Consider the following 20,630-nt stretch of genomic DNA (forward strand, 5'->3'; position numbering starts at 1 on the left):
TTATTTAACTATATTTATTAGATTAGGTTATTAGTTGGGCATATCTACTAGATTATATTACTTCTTCCGTCCCAGATACTATGTCCATGTTGTCGTTTTTGTCCGTTCCATATACCATGTTACTTTCCGTTTTTGAAAAATGATTACACTTTAATCTTTTTTTAAATTTTTAAAATTTATTTTTTTTTTAATTTTAATTAAATTAATTAGTTATTTTAATTTTAATTTATAATTATTTATATTATAGGATAATTATTTTCACTAATACATTTTTAATAATAAATTCTTAATTATTATTTAAATTTATTATTATTATTATTATTTTTGCTATATTCTGTTCATATTCAAATTTTACCTCCTAGTCTGTTTTGTCAAACACGAATTGACTTTATAGTACCAACTCACTTAATATTTAAGCATATTTATTAAATTGGGTATTACTATTTAAAATAATACTATTATCTTATAAAATATGAAATTAAAATATGAGTTAAATTAAAATTTCAATTTCCAACCCAGAAACATTTTCCCTTCTTTCTGAGTAATTTCTAGATTGAAAAAAGAAATATCTTACTTTCAATTTAGAATATATTACAAATGACGGGTTTGTTTTGCTCAAAATCTTTCATACGATGTTCAATATATATATATATATATATATAAAATTAACATTCTAAATAAATTATATTTTTTTATATTACCAACCATATCATTTACAATAAAAAATAATCAAAATACTGCAAAATCAAATATATCAAAATACTGCAGTATCAAATCTGACAAATTGAACTATATGCATATTAAGAGTATATTTGATTTTGATTTAAGATCAAAATTAATATATTATTTACTTTTTTTATATATAAAAATACATTAATTTCTTCCTTAAATACTATATATATATATATTTTTATAAAAATACATTAATTTCTTCCTTAAATACTATTTTAATTAATTTTTAATTAAAAAATCGAATCAAAACTATTGAAAACATAAAGTTCACCAAGCAAAGCTTAGTTTGTGGTCAACCCTTTCTAGATCAAGTGGGGTGTGCGTGTGTGGGGTAAAAAAAAAATAATCATTATTATTTATATAAAAATTATACTATTTAGTCATATATATTATACTATATTCTTTCATAAATATCACATTAAAATATTATTCCATTAAATTTGAATCATTATCTCAAACTCTAGAAATATATATATATATATTATTCAACAATTTTAAATAATTGTTTCATAGTATAATTGAGAGTTGTGATTTCAAATTTTTAACTAAGTCCACTAAATTACTCCCTCCGTCTCAAGATCCTGCAACATTTTTTTTTTCAAATTCACTGCAGAATTTTCAAATTTAGAAATAATTAATAATATTTTTATATATATATTAATATACATTTCACTTTATCCCGTCACATCACTCAAATAAAAAAATAAATAATTATTTCTCTCTCCAATCACATCACTTAGTATCCAAATTATCTCAAATTGCTATACTTAATACTATCCACCTAAATTCTCGTGCCAAACACAAATGTTGCACGGTGTTTGGGACGGAGTGAGTCTGTTTTATAAGACCAAAATTTCGTTGTACATCTTCCGTCTCATAAAAAAATTATCTATTTTTTCATTTTAGTTCGTCCCATTTTTTTAGTAACTGCATCTAATATTACAAATATTTTTACAATTTACAATATATTATATAAATGTCAATTATTTTAGTCATTTTTACTTTATTTCTACTGCATGGAGATGGAGTATTTATTTTCACTTAATATATTAGGTACAAAATTATTATATAAATAGTGACTTTTATTGATGATGAAAACTCTACAACAGTGACTTTTTGTGTTGAATATTTATTCTATAATCATACTTTTATCTAATTTTATAAAATATAATATAATAAAAAATAAAATATATAAAGATAAGATTATATTATTATTATTATTATTTTTAAATCATTAATACTTGTTCACTTTTGTATTAATATTAATATATTTTTATGAAAGAATAATTATAAGATTTATCAAATTGCTCTTTAATGAAATTTATACATTTTGACCATCTTTCACCTATAATTTTTTTTTTTTTTTTTTACAGAATTTATCATTTTTTTTATTTTTTTTTCTATTTTTGCACTTTCAGGATCTTTTAATAATTTATCTTCAATTATATCATTGATTTTTGTAAATCAAAGAATATTTTCTATTTTATATATTATGTTATATAATTTTTTAATTAAAAAAAATATTAATTATAAATTAAAATATTAATATTAAAAAATATTAAAATAAATAAAATAAACAATAAAAAATATAATATTATAATGTATACATATATTTATATTAATAAAACCTTAAAATTATAAATATATATATATATATATATGAAAGATAATAAGAAAAAAAAAACCACCGTCTTTCTCCTCCTCTCCGTGGTTTTTCACCCCCGCCGCCGCGGCCGACCGTCGGAGTTTTCTTTGATTTTTGAGTTTTGATGTGTAATATTGTTTTGATTTGATTTTTAGGGAATAATGTATTTGAAGGAGGGGCGTTCTCTGCTGTTAAAAGTGCAAAAGCCTTCGGTTCCGTTTGTACTCAGCACAAACCCTATCTTCGATTTTCAGGGACCGCACCATGAACAGAATGAGCCAGGTACACCTTCTGTTGAAGAGTCACAAGTTATAGATAGATTGAGAAACGAGAAGGATAGTCTAGTTGCGTTAGATTTCTTCAAATCTGTAGCTAATTCGGCGTCATTTAAGCACACCCCTTCGACATACGGTTTGATGATCGAAAAACTAGGGCGAATAGGTGAAATAGATGGCGTGCAGTACCTCTTGCAGCATATGAAATTGGAAGGGATTCGATGTTCGGAGGATGTGTTTGTAAGCGTGATCAAGTCATATAGTGTGGCTGGGGCAGCCAAACAAGCATTGAAAATGTTCTATAGGATCGGCGAATTCGGTTGCTCGCCGACAGTTAGGATATACAACCATCTGTTGGATGCATTGCTTAGTGAGGATAGCTTTCATTCGATCACTCCAACTTATGGTAATATGAAGAAAGATGGATTGGAGCCAAATGTGTACACATATAACATTTTGTTGAAGGCCCTTTGCAAGAATAATAGTTTGGGTGGAGCTCATAGATTGCTTGAGGAGATGTCGAACAAGGGATGCGAACCGGATAATGCTAGCTATACTACAATCGTGTCGTTTTTGTGTAAATATGGGAAGATCAATGAGGCTAGGGACTTGGTTTCATATTTTATCCCGACTGTTCCTGTGTACAATGCATTGATTAATGGGTATTGCCGAGCAGGACGGATGAGAGAAGCATTGGAGTTGTTGGGCGAGATGGCAGAGAGGAGGATCTCTCCTAATGTGATTACATACAGTTCGATTTTGAATGGTTTATCTGATACCGGTAACATTTACCTCTCTCTAGCGATCTTGGGCAAAATGTTTGCACATGGATGCAATCCGAATACTCATACGTTTACTTCGTTGATAAAGGGGTTATCCTCAAAGGGTAGATTTGGTGAAGCTTTTGATGTATTGTGTCGAATGCAAAATGATGGAATATTACCAAATGAAGTGACATATAACACGCTAATGCATGGCCTTTGCTTGTCGGGGAATATGAAGGAGGCCGTTTTTGTTCTTGACAAAATGGAGAAAAACGGGTGCATTCCAAATGTACGAAGCTTTAGTATCCTCATTGATGGGTTTGCGAAGTCGGGGGATTTGGTTGGTGCATCTGAGGTATGGAACAAGATGATTTCTATTGGTTGCTGTCCGAATGTTGTAGCATATACTTGCATGATAGATGTGCTCTGTAGGAATTCCATGTTTAATCAAGCGTATAATATTGTAGAAACTATGGCATCGAATAAGTGTTTCCCCAGCACAATCACATTCAATGTATTTATCAAAGGCTTATGTGATAAAGGTAGGGTGGATTGGGCTGTGGAGTTGTTCGATGAAATGGAAAAGTATGGGTGCGTACCTAATGTTATCACATATAATGAAATGTTGGATGGTCTATTTAAGGCGAATAAAAGTAGTCGTGCATTTGAGCTTGTTAGTGACATGGAGGACAGGGGAATTAAGTTTAACTTAGTAACATACAACACAATTATACACGGGTTGTGTTTGTATTCTAAGTTTGTCGTTGCAGAGAAGCTTTTTGGGAGAATGGTGATCCAGGGAGTGGAGCCTGATGCCTTTACATTAAATATGTCACTTTATGCTTATGCTAAGCGCGGCAAGGTTGAGTCTGCCACTCGTCTCTTGCAGTCATTTAGATGCTTTGGCTTGTATCCGGATATAGTTTCGTACACTAGTTTGATTAGTGGCTTAAGTGAGCATGTTGATTTAGAAGTAGCTACTACTTATGTCGACAGAATGGTGACTGAAGGAATCCTCCCAAATATATGCTTGTGGAACTTTCTAGTTCGGATTTTTGTTAGCAAGGTCGGGTATCTTGGAGCCGTGGGACATATGGACGCTGTACTGGCTAGTACATGAAACTCTTCCATTAATAGAGGAGGGTTCAAAATTGTAGCTTGTCGATGAACTGATGGACAGGTAAGGATCTGATTCGATTCATTATTTTGTTTGTTTGGTTTTCTTATTTTACAATTAATAAGTGATTTTTTCATCCCGTACTGTCTTATACATGTAAGCATTCTTCATTCTGTCAGATCAAAATCAGACATATGCTGTTGGGATGAATCTCTCCTAAAGTTCCTCATGTGCTGCTCAGTCTGATCCTCAAATTTGGGAGAAATCGGGGGAATATTCTCGTAGAGGTGTAGCCGGATTTACTGTAATATTCTCCCAGGCGAGAGATGAAAGGCAGAAAGCCAAGGCGGCGCTCCTCCTCCTCCACCGCCAGTGGATTCCTAGTCGTCTCCCCAACATGCTCGAAGGTTTGCCCCCCTCCTTACTTAATTTTGCTGTTTCTTCTATACTTGCAATTAAATGTATGTAGTATTAATATGATATTGTTATATAATCTTGTAGAAATGGTGGCTGCTCTGCTTCTAATTTACCATTAAGACCTATCAAATAATATTGTATTTGTACAAAAGAAGGAACCTATTTTGTAGTTTCATTATTACAATTCCACGAAGATGTCGCTGCCTTATTCCAACACAGGCCATACATCAAGTGGCAGCTTCATGCTCATCGTATTCATTTCACGCCGGAAAGTCACTTGTCAATCCCATCTTATTGAATGTACATGTTTAGAATGCTACATCCATGCACTTAATAATCATTTCCAAACTAAGTTATACTGTATGTAGCCAGATGAATTTTGTTTTTCAAAGTAATCATGCCACTGTGTTTTGTTTGGGGGTTTGAGATTTAAATAGTAAAATTTTTTAATTTGAATAGTTATATGATGTGATATAAATAGGTATTGATTGCTCAAATGCACGGACTTGAAGCCAACGGCGACGAGGAGGAGGATGATGATGATTTTGAAGGGTTCTCTGGGATCTAGATCAAATTTGGGCAATGGGAATTTCAGGTCATTTGCTTTCTGACATTAATTTATTTGTCGCTTAAATTGTTGCTCTATGTTAGTTTCTGTTTGAAATTTTCTAGCTTACTAAACTCTTGTTTCCCAATCATTAGCTGTTTAATTTTTTGCTATTTTTATATATTCATTTCCCCCATACATTAGGATGATATTAATGAGGAGGATAAGAAGTTGCTGGAAGCCTTTCTATCGAAAGAGGATCGACCTCAGCGCACATTGGCCCACATTATTCTTGAGAAGATTAAACAAACTGATGCTCAAGTATCTTCAGGTCCAACTCCTAATTGTCAAAATGAAATTTCCTATCTGGTTCTTTTTTTTATAAAGTGGGGGTGCGCTCTTTTTCTTCTTTTTTTTTTTTAGATAACGAGGTGGGGGTGCTCTCTTTGATGTTATTTGTAGTGTGTCATGTTTAATTTTCAGGATGAAATATGAATATTCTCTTGCAAATGTTATTTTTATTCTTTTTTTTTTTTTTAATTTAATCATCATCAACGTTCAACAGCATATGCTTACTTTTATAAACATGCTCTGTGGGATGTTTTACTTTGAAAATAGAATCGATTTATTCATTGACCCAACTTAATCACTTGTTTATCATGCTTGCTAAAGTTATAGTTTAGAACAGTATAAAAATAATTTTAATTAAGTGACTATATGCTCTCTGTTGTACCGAAAACATGCCCTTGACTCATTTATTATGTAAAGGGGTTTAATATCATAACTGCATTGATAAGGAAACTTTAGAAAACAAACACCGTATGAAATGATTTATGAACTTACATGCTGATTTTTTTAATTTAACACTTTAAGCTGTCTAGTATGGTTCTATTGATTTGGTTGTTGCTGGACTTCTAATGATGATTTCTGTATTCTGTTTCAGTCAAGGACATGTACTTTAAGTGAAGCCATCATTGTTGGGAGCATCACTGAGAAGATTTCAATTCCCTCTCTATAATCAAGGTATGGTAGCATCTGAACTTGGTCCTATCTTTGTTTAATTGTGTGTTACAGAACCTGGTTTATCAAAGAGATGGATTACTACGGATTTGACTTAATGGATTAGGAGTAAAGGGTATTATTACCTGATTGCCCATTGTCTGTGAATGTCACTATACATACAGCCTGTTTAACTAAATTCTAAATTCTGATTGTGAATGTCAAGTTAATTATCTTGATTTTAATACTTCAACTTGTGAAATGATGCACCAATTTACTATTTTTCTTAGGGCGTGTTTATTTTGGGGGGTTGGATTTTGGTTTGAGATTTGAATAGTTGTATGATGTGATATAAATAGTTATTGCTGTGATGTTTTGAATATAAAATAGACTTTTAGTATAATATATATAAAAAAAAATAAGTGTTTGATTTGAAATTTTTTGGAGGGAAAAATTTGATAAATAGTAGAAATTTTGTAAAATGTGATATAAGAACACACCCTTAGTGTCAATTTTGTGTGATCTTACTTGTGATATATTTTATAAATGTCATAATGCACCTGGCAGTGTGGCATGTTGAAGCTTGCAGAGATGGAATACTATGGTACAACGAGGTATTGATTTATGGAATGTTCTCTTAAGATTACTACATATTGTTTTATATCTTTGCTGCTGAGTATATATGCATTCCTGTTCATCTGCTCGTAGAAATTAATCATCTTATTTTTTGCTTTAATAACTCTCGAGATGGGATAATTTTAGTCATTCCAATCATTCCTAAAATTCCTTAACTTGAACATACCAACTCCTGTTTCTGTAGTATCCAAAACTATCGAGGAAGGCAGGTTTGATGTTCCATTAAGTGCCAATGGAAGAAGACTCACCAATTTCTTCCTGAATTTTGGTATTTAGTCACAATTCCCCTGGGTGTATTGTTATTATTATTATTATTTTTAATGCACATTATTTATTGGTCGAACTACTGGTGGTTTCTCAAGTCTAAACTCTTGATCCCAGATTGCCTAAATGACCTTACTGTGATGTTCTCATCGTCCGGGTTGAGATCAGCTGGGAATAACCCCTGTCAGCGCCATGCTATGTTTATCTGAGGTAAACTTTGAGCGGATTGATGGTTTTTGGGTGCATTTGTTTTTTGTTGTATTAGATTATTAGCTGAATATTGAGTTAAATTATTGCAAATTTAGCTGTTTTGGTACCGATGTAAATACATATTTATATCACATCAAACAATTATTTTAATTCAAAATTAAAACTCAAAGCCAAAAGCCAAAATCTCACAAGTAAACACACACCCTTTTATAAACTTTAAGGGTGTGTTTGTTTGTGAGTTTGGATTTTTGGGTTTAGATTTATGAATAGTAAAAAGTGAATTTGAATAATTGTTTGATGTGATATAAATAATTGTTGATGCAATGTTTTTGAATATAAAAAAGAAAAAAGGTAATTGTTTGATTTGATTTTTTTGGAGGAAAAAACAAATATGAATAGTAAAAATCTGTGGTAATTTTCACAAAAGAACACAAAATTATTGTTTAATTGTTATTGTTATTTATATTTTTTAGGTAATATTTGTGGGGCATTATGAAGGAATAAAATATTAAGTATAAACCGAAGATTTATTCATTTCAATTGAGATAATGGATTATTTGTTATGTTTAAATGTGCCAACATTAGCAAATGAAATTGTTGTGGGAGTTAGATTTCATATTACTATTTCTATTATTTTAATTAACTTTGGATTTTCTGAAAATAAAAAGATATTAGTTTTTTTTTTTTTAAATACATTTTAGGTAAATATTTTGATTGATATTATTTAGATTTTATAGTTATTATTTAAATATATCAATTAGATTAGGATATGATTTGGGCATATCTAATAGATTATATTATTATTTAAATTTATTTTTGTATAAGGTCTATGAATAGATTCTAGTTTTATTATTTATATATATCTCAAAAATTCTCTTTAAAATGTAATATGGTATTAGAGTTATATGTTTTTTTCGAATGCGTTTTTGTAACTTAAAATATACCCGGAGGATTGTATTTAGAATATAAGATCCACTACTACTTGAAAAATATATACTATACCTACCATTTTGATTTCATTTATTTTAATATTTATATTTTATCAATTTTATTAAGTATAAATTTAAAATATATTTTTAATTAAATATTACATATATTATATTATAACTCAAGTTATAATAATAATTAAAAAAAACAATTAAAGTAAAATTCACTCTCCAATCACATTATCCAACCCATAAGCATAAGGGCAAATTGAGGAGGGTGGTAGTCCAAACAATTGAACTTTCTCTTACCGCAAGAGGTTGAAAGTACTGAGTAAAAAAGGAACATAATAGCATATTATTTAACAAATTAATATATCACCAGTATTCAATTAATTAAAATGATTAGTATATTTTTTAAAAATATAAATATATAATGTTAGTACACTTACATTATTATTATTATTAATTTTTTATAAATTAGATTGAATTTATATATTATAACAATCGGTAAAAAAAAAAAAAATTGTTATGCTCAGCTGCTGCATAAGCAAACACACCTTAAAATACGACTTTGCTGTCACTTTTTAGGTAAGCCACAAATTCATATTTATATGAGTATATAGTTATATATTACTATATTTATTACAATTATTGATTCATAATAATTGAGACACTCTTCAAATCTCATCCTTTCACACTAATCCCACCAATCAACACCAGCCACGTGTCCAGTTGTTGTATTATTGCGGCTGATTGTTTATGTCAAAGGACCGGGTAAATTATATAACACCCATCGTTGTTTAGTAAAAATGTACTATCTTCGTCCAACCAACCATGTCCACGTTTCTGTGCGTCTCATATCTTATATCATTTTTTTTTTTTGAAAAATGATTATATATTTTAATATCATTTTAAAAATTCTAATTTAATTTTTTTAGTTTAAATTAAACTAATTAGTTATTTAATCTTAATTTATAATTATTTATATTATAAAATAATTATTTTTATTAATACATTCTTAATTATCTACTTAGTTATACTTATCCTAAATTTTCGTGTCTACAGTGACCCAGACATTCAACATGGGACAGAGGGAGTATAAAATATTTTGTATTTTATTTATTACGAGAAACCCTATTGTGTTAATGTAAAGCTTGCACAAAATATTTGTTCAAAACTGATTTTTGATTCTAAATAAAAGACCTAAGTTATACAGGTTTTATACAAATAAAAAAATATACAATATTTTAAATAATTTTTTTTGAATTAAATAAATAAATAATTAATTGATCAATCATTTTTCTTTATATTTTTTTTTTATAAAAATCAGATAACAATTTAACTTAAAAAATTATAAAATAAAGGTTTAATCAATTATTTATTTATTTATTTTATTAAAAAAAATTATTTAAAATATTTTACATTTTTTATTTATATAAAATTTGTATATTTTAGGTCTTTATTTAGAACCAAACATCAAGTTTAGACAAGAAGGATGTTTCGTGCAAATTTTATAATAGAATTTCACGCAATAAATAAAAGTATAATATTTTGTGATTTTTACTCAAACACACAAATGTGTTATATAATTTACCCTATAATATTCATTTGATTCCGATTGAAAATATATATAATTTTTTTTTATCATTTTCATTCGTATTATTTAAAAAATATTAATTTTTATTAGTGTAAAAATAATTGTACATTAATACTAATATGTTTTTTATTTTTTATTTTATTTTATATAAATTTCTATTACATATAATTTTATACATAAATTTCAAAATTATTTTACAAATTTTCGCAAATGACTCCTACGGATTGAGATGTGGGGAGTAATTCATAATGTTCCCACTTGTATTTTATTTTTTTATAATAAAAATTAATACTCTAATTTATAAATATATTTCATTCGTCCCATTGAAATGTTATTATTTTTTATTTTCGTTTGTCTCAAAATAAGGTTACTATTTCCTAATTTAGTAATTGTACTACTTATTTAACATAATAAATATTCTTTCAACTTACAAAATATTACACAAATGTCATTACTTTTATATTACACTATAGTAATAGGGGTATTTTTGTCTTTTTTTACTACAATTTAATATAATACTAATATTTAAAAATCTAAGTGCAAAAAAAATGTCACCCTTCTAATGGGACGGAGGGAGTATATTTATTTTTTGCGCGAAGTTTAAACAATAATACTATTTTAATTGTAGTGAGTAATTAAAAACAAGTGTAAAATGAATCTTATCATTGTTTTTTTTTATGTAAAAGTAATAATGTGATGATAAAATGAAAATATTTGTGAAAAAAACGAAGTATTTTTAATGAAATAATTACTTTGTAATTAAACAATCAAAAATAAAAATAAAAATACTTAGTAAGGGGACGAAAGGAGTATTATAGTTTAAATCAAGAATATATATATATATATATATCTTATTTTCTAACTTATTCAATTTTATTTAGTAATTTATGATAATTATAAAGTGAATTAAATATTGCACCTATGATTACAAGTTAGAGTTTAACATATAATATGTCTAATTTATTAGAGCATAAACAATTTCTCAAATTTAAACGGCTTTATCTCGATGTTTTTCCCTTCCCCTTCGAAAATTTTCATCATGCAACGGCCTTTATCTCCAGGTTGAAAAAATCGACATCCTTTAAGACAGCCGGGTGCAGTCGAAGCGGCATTGATGCTATTTTTGATTAAATAAAAACAAACCAATACACAAATGGATATGCATATATTATATTTTTTCCATCTTCAATTGTATACTTATTTGATCGAACACAATTTTAATAAAAATAAGTAATTATTGGTACATTATTCTTTTTATATTAAAAACACAAAAGTGTAATAATATTTTATTTAAAAAGAATATTAAAATATATTTTATTAATGACAACTCAAAAATAAAAATAAACATGAGTTTGACCGAATTAATATATATTATATAGGTGATCAATATATATTTATATATGTATCAGTATATATTAAAAATTCAACATATGGATCATCATATGACATTAATCGGATTAAATTAGCATACTGATTTGGTCGGATCAACACATAATATGATGTATATATATATATATATGTGAATATTAATAATGATGATGTAATGAAATAGGTATTGGTGAACAAAATCTAGACCACTTGAAAACGGACGGATCATCGGCTGCCACCACTAACATGATGATTTGACACATTTGTATATAAATATAAATATATATATATATAATGAATATGAAAAGTTATAACAGACCCCAAATATAATACTCCCTCCGTTTTGAAATAAGGTGGCTCTTGCTTTTTACACATAAATTTTTAAATATTAGTATTATTGTAGATTGTAGTAAAAATTACGAAAATACCCCTATTAGTATTATTTAATATAAAAATAATAATATTTGTGTAATATAATGTAAGTTGGAATAATATTTATTATCTTAGATAGGTAGTACAATTACTAAATTAGAAAATGATAACCTTGTTTTGGGACGGACGAAAATGGAAAATAGCAACCTTTCAATGGGATTGAGAGAGTATTACTATTATAAATTATTATATTATTAAAAAAACAAAAAAGAAGGGTGTGTTTTTTTTGCTTGATTTTAAAAAATTTTGGTTTGAATTTGATATTAAAATAATATTTATTAAAACATTTTGGTCGAAAAATACAGAGTTCAAATAATAAAATTTTAAAAAATTTATAAAAAGAAACATATCCGAAGGTACAAATTGGGACAATCATTGGTGCCCCAAATTATCAAGAAAGAACTTCTACGCCGAAATCGACCCCTTGTCTTGTCGGCATACACACAAAATATAAAAATAAAAACATATGTATATTTTTATTATTTTTGTTTATTGACTGAGTATATATATATTTTATATATTAATATTAAAATACTCATAATTTTATATAAATTGTAAATATATTATTTTATTTCTTCGATAAAAATAGACTGATTTTTGCTGAACATAAAATTTTAAAATATTGATATTATATTAATAGTTAGTAAAAAGTGTAAATAAAATAATTTTTTAATCTTTCCTAGTGCATTTGTATTTAAATGTTAATCGTTGTGATATTTGTATAATAATAATGAAAAAGTAAACATAGTTTTACGGTTGTTAAATGATCGGAATGACCGTCTTACCAAAAAATTTAAGCATAGTTTTACGTATTACTTTCTCCATCTCACATAATTTATTTCTATTTTCTATTTTCGTTCGTCCTATATAATTTTTTATTTTTTATTTTGAAAATATGATTATACACTTTAATCACATTTTAAATTTTGTATTTTATAATTTTTTAATCTTAATTAAAGTATTTAGTTATCTTAATATTAATTTATAATTATTTTTACTATACAATAGTTATTTTTACTGATATATTTTTTAATTACTTACTAATTATACTTTGCCTAAATTTTTGTATCTACAATTAGAGGTTAAAATAGGCTAGATGGCATGGGCTGCATAAGGCCTGGCTCGGCCTGGCCTATTTATTCAAACAATTCGATATAAGCTTATTTTAAAATCTATTTAATTAATTAGAGTAAGCTTAGGCTTTATAAAAAGCCTTTTAGGCCTATCAGACTTATCTATTTATATATATAATTTTAATTTAATATATAAAATTATTATATATTTATATTTTTTAAAAAATTAATTTAGTGATAATAACCAAATATAAAATTGATTAGTTGTTACTATAATTATATATACATAAAATAATAATTGCATTTATAATTTTTTTGTATTAATATTAAATTTTAAAAAATAAAAAATTAATTATTATATAGACTTTTAAATAGGCTCGTAAGCTTTAAAATAGGCCAGACTCAGGCTGTATAATTTTTTTTATTACAAGCTAATAGGCCAGACTCAGTCATTAGTTTTTCAAAATAGGGCTATCATGTTTAGTCAAAACTTGGTGTGATCTGGCCTATTTCCACTTCTACTTTAAAATAAGTCTATTTATCTACATAAACTTTAAAATAGACTCTTATTATATGGGACAGAGAGAGAGAGAATTAATTTATCTACATACGAGAATCAACCGACACACTCTCTCGGGTGCAAAGGGATGCATGCGAGACTTGCACATAGATATATATATATATATATCGGATAAGGACAGTAGGATTCGAACTCGGGACTTAAGACTGTAATTACCACATTTTATTACAAATATTGTATCAATTAAATTCACAATATTTTTAAATATATATTTTCTTAATAACCATGCTAAAAAATGACATAATTGGATGGTATAAAATATATATATATATATTACCAAAAAAATTATTCAAAATATCACATTAAATATTATTTCAATTGAAATTTCATTATTCTCAAAATCTATTTCAAATAAAAGACAAAACTCTACTATTTAAAATGGGGACAGTGGAACTCAAATTCGTTGGATTCAAAATGACCGTCTCACATAAAAGTTCGAACTGTTAGGAAAACACAACAATTAATTTATATATTCGCAAACAGGTCCCAACCATTACTAATGAAGTACAAATTACTTTTATTTATTTTTATTTTTATAAATTAAAAATTTTTAAATGAGATTAGAGTGTTCAATTCTTTTTTAAAAAATGACAAAACAAGTAAGATAGACGGAAATGAAGATGTGAATACACTAAGTGAGACATATGGAGTAATGTTATGACAAAATTACTCATAACTCATTTGTGGTTTAAATTTTTGTACAATTCTTACTCATAATTTAAAAATTTCGTGAAATTCTGTTGTATTTTACATAATATTGCATAGAATATCATTTTTTAGAAATTTATGTACAATATTTTTTAAAATACGAAGAAATCTTGCACAATTTTTAGGGAATTATGTGTAATATTTTTTAAAACACAAAAGAATTTCATTTTAATTTTTAAATCACAAAAAAAAAATGATGCTAGACTTTCTACTACAAGTAAATTATAAATAATTTTGCCTAATATTTTTATATATTTATATATTATATTAACAACTATACAATATATTAACTTCAAATATGAAAAAAAAATAAGAAAAAGAAATACTTCATCCTTCATTTAAATCTGTACTCAAATATTTAGACATATATTTCAATAAAGTAACTAATAATTATTATTTTTTACCATTTATAATACAATATACTTTTTTATTTAAAAAATAAAGTCATTTTTTTATGACAATAAAAATATAAAAGTAAATATAAATTTAGATAACTAATATAGTACAAAAATGCTAGTTAACACACTATAACCCTTCATCACTAGAATTGTTAGTGTTAGGGTGAACTTTGATTTATTTTTTTTTTAAAGTGAAATAATTATTTAAAAATGATATTTTATAGGGGAATAATATATTTTAAATTAAAAAAATTAAAATTTTTATAATTAAAATTGTGAAAAAAATAAAATAAAAACAGAGCCCAGGCAATTGGGACCATTTCTTTTTTGGTCCAATTCTCTCTTCATTCTTAAAAACCACCTTTGTGTTTCTATGGGCGTATTTGTTTGTATCTTGCATGTTTTCGTGTGTTTTGGATTTCATTTTATTTATTTTTTAGTAAAACATATTTTAAATATAAAATAAAATATTTTTAAGCAAAACACGTGTCTTTAGTATAATATTTTTTTAATAAAAAATTTGTATGGAAAATATACAATACTAAAAATAACATCCACGTATCATAATCAATTATTCATTTTATCACATGTAAATTTAGGAACATTTGTCAGAATTTTTTTAAAAAATTGAGAGATTAAAAAATCAAGAGTGTTAAATATGTAACCAATATATATGTTTTTTTCAATTAACATAGTGTATGTTGTGTTAGTTGAAATAATGTGTTTGATAATTTTATATGGTCTCCCTGTCCCATAATTAGATATCCATTTGTTTTTTCACGTAATTTTAAAAATATTAGTATTATATTGAGATGTAGTAGGAATAAAGTAGAAATGACTAAAATAACCTTATTAGTATGTGTGATATAAATGTAATGACATTTGTGTAATATATTGTAAGTTGTAAGGATATTTGTAATGTTAGGTAGATAGTAAAGTTACTTAAAAAAAATGAATATTTTGTTATGGGACAGACTAAAATGGAAAAATAGATACTTTGTTATAGGATGGAAGGAGTATAACATGTGTTATATGAGCATATGCTATGTAATAAAATCAATAAGAATATGTGATGTGTTGATAATTGTATATGTGGTATGTTGGAATGCAAACACAAGTTCATATTTTATACGTCTAACATCTAAATCTACTAATATGAAATATTTTGAAAAATAAATCCGTACATGCTCAATAAAACGGACAATAAATGATGTACTGACATATCATTTGTTGCATTTATATTAACATAAATGGTACTGTCTTTTATTATATTATGTGTTATATATATATATATATTTAATATTGTGCTATTAGCATTGTACTAAAATTTTAAATTCATCACAATAATTACAATTTTAAAATAAATAAGAATTTTTTTTTAAAAAAATATTTACTTTATAGGATTGGGTATGTTGTTGGCTTGGGACTATTCAACATATTGTAACATATGCACAACGTATGATTATTTGGTTGAAATATATATATATATAAATAAATCATAATATATGTTGAGATCAATAGTGATATATGTTATATGAACTATTATAATTTGTTATAAATTATTATATTGCATTTATTATATTAACATAAATTCTACGTTATCCATTTATTTGTTATGTATTATTTGAATAAGGTACTTTGACTATACTATACTAAATATATTGCTTAACAAACAGTTGCTTCATTTTAATTAAATGTTCGAATATTAGTACAAACACACTGGATTTATTATCTGCAACATTTAATTACTTTAAAAGGAAAGCAAGCCACCATACATACTAATATAGAAAGTTTTCTAACAAACAATTAAATATTGTTAAGACACAGCTCATTAAACTGTAGAGAATGGAAACAGGGCAAAACAGAGACGCGTTTACACAAAAACCATACAGCATATAATTCTCACTGTATAAAACCGCATAATCTCTACTGTACATAAAATGCTCTCAGCACATTACAAACAGTACAAGACTCTTAATAATTGTAATAATAATAATAATTGAGAAACCAGCTGAGCTTCTATTTGTCTTTTTTAGCTAACTACAGCAAAAAGCTACGCGCTGGTATCCCTAAAAATACAAAACAAACAAAATCTTTACACGGACGGTGGAGATATTCCGGGGACGCATAGCCGACCATCCCTCTGGCAATTCTCCACCGTTGGATCAAGACATCTCACTACGCCTGTTTGTTCAGGTCATTACTGCTTATGAATGTGCCGTGGAAACCGTACGGCACCCTGGAAGGTAGCTTCACGCGCGCCTCCAATTCCATGGTGACGGCGTCGACGATCTGCAGCTCCGATTTTCCGACAGCCTCGTCGTGCACGAAGGTGAGGATGTGGCCGTCGTCCTCCTCCGCCACCGCATTGGCGCCGCGTGGAAGGAACAGCGGCTCCCCGCCGTAATTTTCGCCGCCGTATATGAATTTCTTGACTTCGCCGGTGACGAGGTCGACCTTGGCGAAGCCGGAGACTTTCGGCCACGGCTCGGCAATGGCGAGGTAAGCGAACCGGGTTTGACGGCCGAGCCGGTTCCGGTTCACCATCCCGGCTTCCAGATTGACCCGGTCCTTTTCCGAAAGAATTGACCTCCTCGTTGACTCGCCGGTTTTCAAATTGAGCCGGATTTCGGACAGCACGCTCTTCAGCCCCTCGTCGCACTCGTTGAAAATGGAGTCCGGCGGCGTCATACACGACCCGATCACGACGACCTCGTCGGTGTTGTCGGGATCTTCCCAGGCGTTCCAGAGATGGAAGCAGAAGCAATCGGGGACGTCTATCCATTTAATGTCGGAAGCGTTTTTAGCGTACTTGTCGAGAACTCCGAACCTCGGCATCTTGTTCTTGTCGTACACCACCGGAGAGCCGCCGCGGATCATTTCCGACATCTTGAAAACCACCTGCTGGTCCGGGATGATCGCGAATTTCTCGGTGATGGCGAAATCGTGCATCATTGTAGGCTCGGCGACAGGGATTTCGACATCCTCGGACTTCTCTCCGGCCGGCGAGATTCTGAAGAATTTCAGGTAGGGTTTTTGAATCACGTCGTAGCTCAGGGCGAATAGCTCGCCGGAATCTGGATCGACCTTAGGGTGGGCGATCATGGTGGATTTCAATTGCCCGCCGAAATCGTACCGTCCGACCGTTTCGACATCGCCATTTGGGGTAATCCGGACATGGTACGGCAAATCGTCTTCCGACATGGCTAACAGCCTGTCGTTAAAGTAGACCAGGCCGGCGTTCGCGACGCCGGCGCCGTGGCGGTGGTCGAGGAGGTTGAAGAGGCCGCGGGCGTAGAATAGCATCAGCCGCGCAATTCCAGAATGGCCGTGCAACTCGCCGATGGCTTTGGGGAATATCGGGCGGCCCAAGGCCCGCTCCTGGACAAGCCGCTCGGTTTCCGTGAACCGGCAGGAGTAGCTGACGGCGCCGCCGGCGAACTTAACGGCGTGAATCATTCCGTCGCCGTCGAAGAAGTGGTGTCCGGCGCGCGGCTCAAAGAGGGGATTGGCGCCGTTACGGACGTAGACTCCCTGGATGGTTTCCGGGATCTTTCCGACGACGGGGAGGCGGTGGCTGACGGGGTGCTCCGGCACGGGGGAGAAATTTCCGGCGATCTGGACGGCGGGGTCCGCCGTCTTCGGGAGGGGCCCACGCAGCTCCTGCGCCGTTAATGCGGCCTCGACGGCGTCCAACGCCGTTGAGGCGAATTTCTGAAGGAGATTCCAGTGCGCCGGAGAGTCGGCGGGTTTTTTAACGGTGACGGTCGTGTGGGTGAGCGGAGGAACGGTGTGATGATGGGATGACCGCTTGGTGATGGAGGCGTTCCTGACAGGCAAAGATGATTGGTTGGTGCTTGTGCAGGAGCACAGCTCAGGTACAGAAGTGGCTGCTAATTTGGGGGTGACCCAAGAAGTGGCCATGGGTGCCCTATTTTGGAGCCTTCTTGTGTATGAATCTTGAAGAAGAAGAAGGTTGGTAGAGAGAGAGAGAGAGAGAGTCAAGTGAAGGAGTGTGAAAGGTGAGAATGTGATGAGAGAGAAGGGTGAGGAGTGAGAGTATATATAGAGTGAGGAATGTGTGGAACAAGTAACACGTGTTGGATATAGGAAAGAGGGCATGATACATAGACCTTCTTGGGGGTGGGGGGGTAGGGGGTAGTAAGGCCATGCAAGCTTCTTCAAACTTCCAAAAAGCCCATCTTGTTTCCTTCTTCTTTTTCCTTGACCAATTATGATTCTTGATTCCTACATTACTTGCAAGAAGTTAGCCTTAGTTTAAGAATGAAAACTATATACTACAAATTTTGTAAGTATAGGTATGATATTTTGTCCCCTCTAAGATTTGATAATTGATATTTGTGAAGTGGGGTTTGCTGTCACTCAAATCCAATTTCTATCTTCAAATTAATGGTTACATCTCATACCATTTTAGCATAGTGTATAGTGTGTGTGAGAATGCATGAATTTAGTTAAACTCTTTTCTTTCAATCCTATTTATTCTCGTCACGGATTAAAGTCTTATTTACAATTTTATTTTTTATTTAATTTTAACAAAGCAAACATAAATTAGATGAGCTATATCCATCATTCTAAAGATTTGTTTACTTTTAACTTGGTATTTTATACAATCGATTTTTTTAATTTAATTTTGTTTGTGTGTGTAAAATGAGGATGGGGATAGAATAATTTTGTTTGGTATAAGTAAGCAAGGAAGCAAATAAATGCAAATGAAATAAAAATAGGAAAGTAACAATGTGCAGCCAATGCCAAAAGGAGGGGGCGCGTGGGGGGCCACGCGAAAACACGCTTTTTTAAAAACGTAAACGTGGCTTCGGATTTGAGGAGCGAAACCTAAATTGCCCAACACGCTTTTGCACTTTGCCGTCACCGTCCTTTATTATTATGATTTTTATGCTGTCGTTTTTCCTCATGTTATACGTTAATTAATTACTACTACGTCTTATTACATCACTCTCCGACTTTACATAACAATAATTAATAATTAATAATAATAATAATAACCAATAGTATTTTTAACTCTTGTCTTGTCTCATCTTTTAAGGGATTGTTTTGTTTTGTTTTATTATTTCATCCGTGTTCAAATTTATGTTCAATTTTCTTTTTGGATTATCATAAATAAATAATTTTGTTTTTCTTTTAAATAAAAAATTATTACAAATTTATAGCTTTTTTACTATAAAAAATAATAATAATTATTATTCAATTTTATTAAAATCTGTATCATGTTAAATGAGCACACATTTGCATAACAGAGAGAATATTAGTATTTTTTTGTTATATTTTAAAAATTGTTTTTGAATTTAAAATTTGTGTATAATATTTTATTTATATAAAAAAATAGATTAATCCCTGATTGTTTTGTATTAAAGGTTTTTCTTTTCATTTTTTTTTTAAACAAAAACTGACACGGTTTATTATTTACTGATATTTTTTTACCATAATCTTTTGATATTTAATTTTCTTCCTATTTAAAATGTCAATAAAATGTAATAATTTATTATTATATTTATTTTTTTTATTAATATATAGAATATTTCATATGAAAATGTGAATGATAAAATTGCCAAAACACTTTCTGGAACTTAAAAAACAATTTTTTTTTTTTATGCGATTTTGTCATTTTTAATAAAAGCATACAAAATTTTCATGCAAAATATCGAATTTAACAACCATTTCATCTGAAAAACAACAAGATGAAAATTTACAAAATAAAAAAGGAACAAACATCCTATATGGTATATATATCTTTAATAAATTATATTGGGTAAAATAATATTATCTGGTTTATTAATTTGTTTAGTTTGAGTTAAATTAAATATTAATGGTTGCTAAGTAGATGAATATGCTTAGATATTTGAACATGTATTTTAATGAAAACGAGTAATAATTTATTCTTTGTATTTTAAAATAAAAATTAT

General features: G+C 29.3%; 2 protein-coding genes across 5 annotated transcripts; one reads left to right on the forward strand and one right to left on the reverse strand.

The window, feature by feature from the left end:
- The first annotated feature begins 2,415 nt into the window (after positions 1-2,415).
- LOC127248075 (pentatricopeptide repeat-containing protein At3g48810) lies at positions 2,416-11,297 on the forward strand. 4 transcript variants are annotated; one of them, XM_051270242.1, is made up of 9 exons: positions 2,416-4,596; positions 4,713-4,940; positions 5,432-5,545; positions 5,702-5,828; positions 6,441-6,520; positions 7,064-7,110; positions 7,317-7,400; positions 7,514-7,606; positions 11,191-11,297. In XM_051270242.1, the coding sequence occupies exon 1, from the start codon at positions 2,539-2,541 to the stop codon at positions 4,534-4,536; it is 1,998 nt and encodes a 665-aa protein (XP_051126199.1). In that variant the 5' UTR covers positions 2,416-2,538; the 3' UTR covers positions 4,537-4,596; positions 4,713-4,940; positions 5,432-5,545; positions 5,702-5,828; positions 6,441-6,520; positions 7,064-7,110; positions 7,317-7,400; positions 7,514-7,606; positions 11,191-11,297. The 4 variants fall into 4 exon arrangements, with proteins under 4 accessions (XP_051126199.1, XP_051126198.1, XP_051126197.1 ...); XM_051270241.1 differs by lacking the exon at positions 11,191-11,297 and adding an exon at positions 9,598-9,744; XM_051270240.1 differs by lacking the exon at positions 11,191-11,297 and having other exon boundaries at positions 7,514-7,641.
- Positions 11,298-16,393: 5,096 nt separating this feature from the next.
- Positions 16,394-18,732, reverse strand: LOC127248159 (9-cis-epoxycarotenoid dioxygenase NCED1, chloroplastic-like). Its single transcript, XM_051270391.1, has one exon. It carries the CDS (start codon positions 18,610-18,612, stop codon positions 16,867-16,869), a length of 1,746 nt encoding a protein of 581 aa, XP_051126348.1. The 5' UTR covers positions 18,613-18,732; the 3' UTR covers positions 16,394-16,866.
- Between the last annotated feature and the right edge of the window lie 1,898 nt (positions 18,733-20,630).

This window comes from Andrographis paniculata, unplaced genomic scaffold (genome assembly GCF_009805555.1).
Source record: "Andrographis paniculata isolate CXL003 unplaced genomic scaffold, ASM980555v1 Contig32END, whole genome shotgun sequence".
In the NCBI taxonomy this organism is placed as follows: domain Eukaryota; kingdom Viridiplantae; phylum Streptophyta; class Magnoliopsida; order Lamiales; family Acanthaceae; genus Andrographis; species Andrographis paniculata.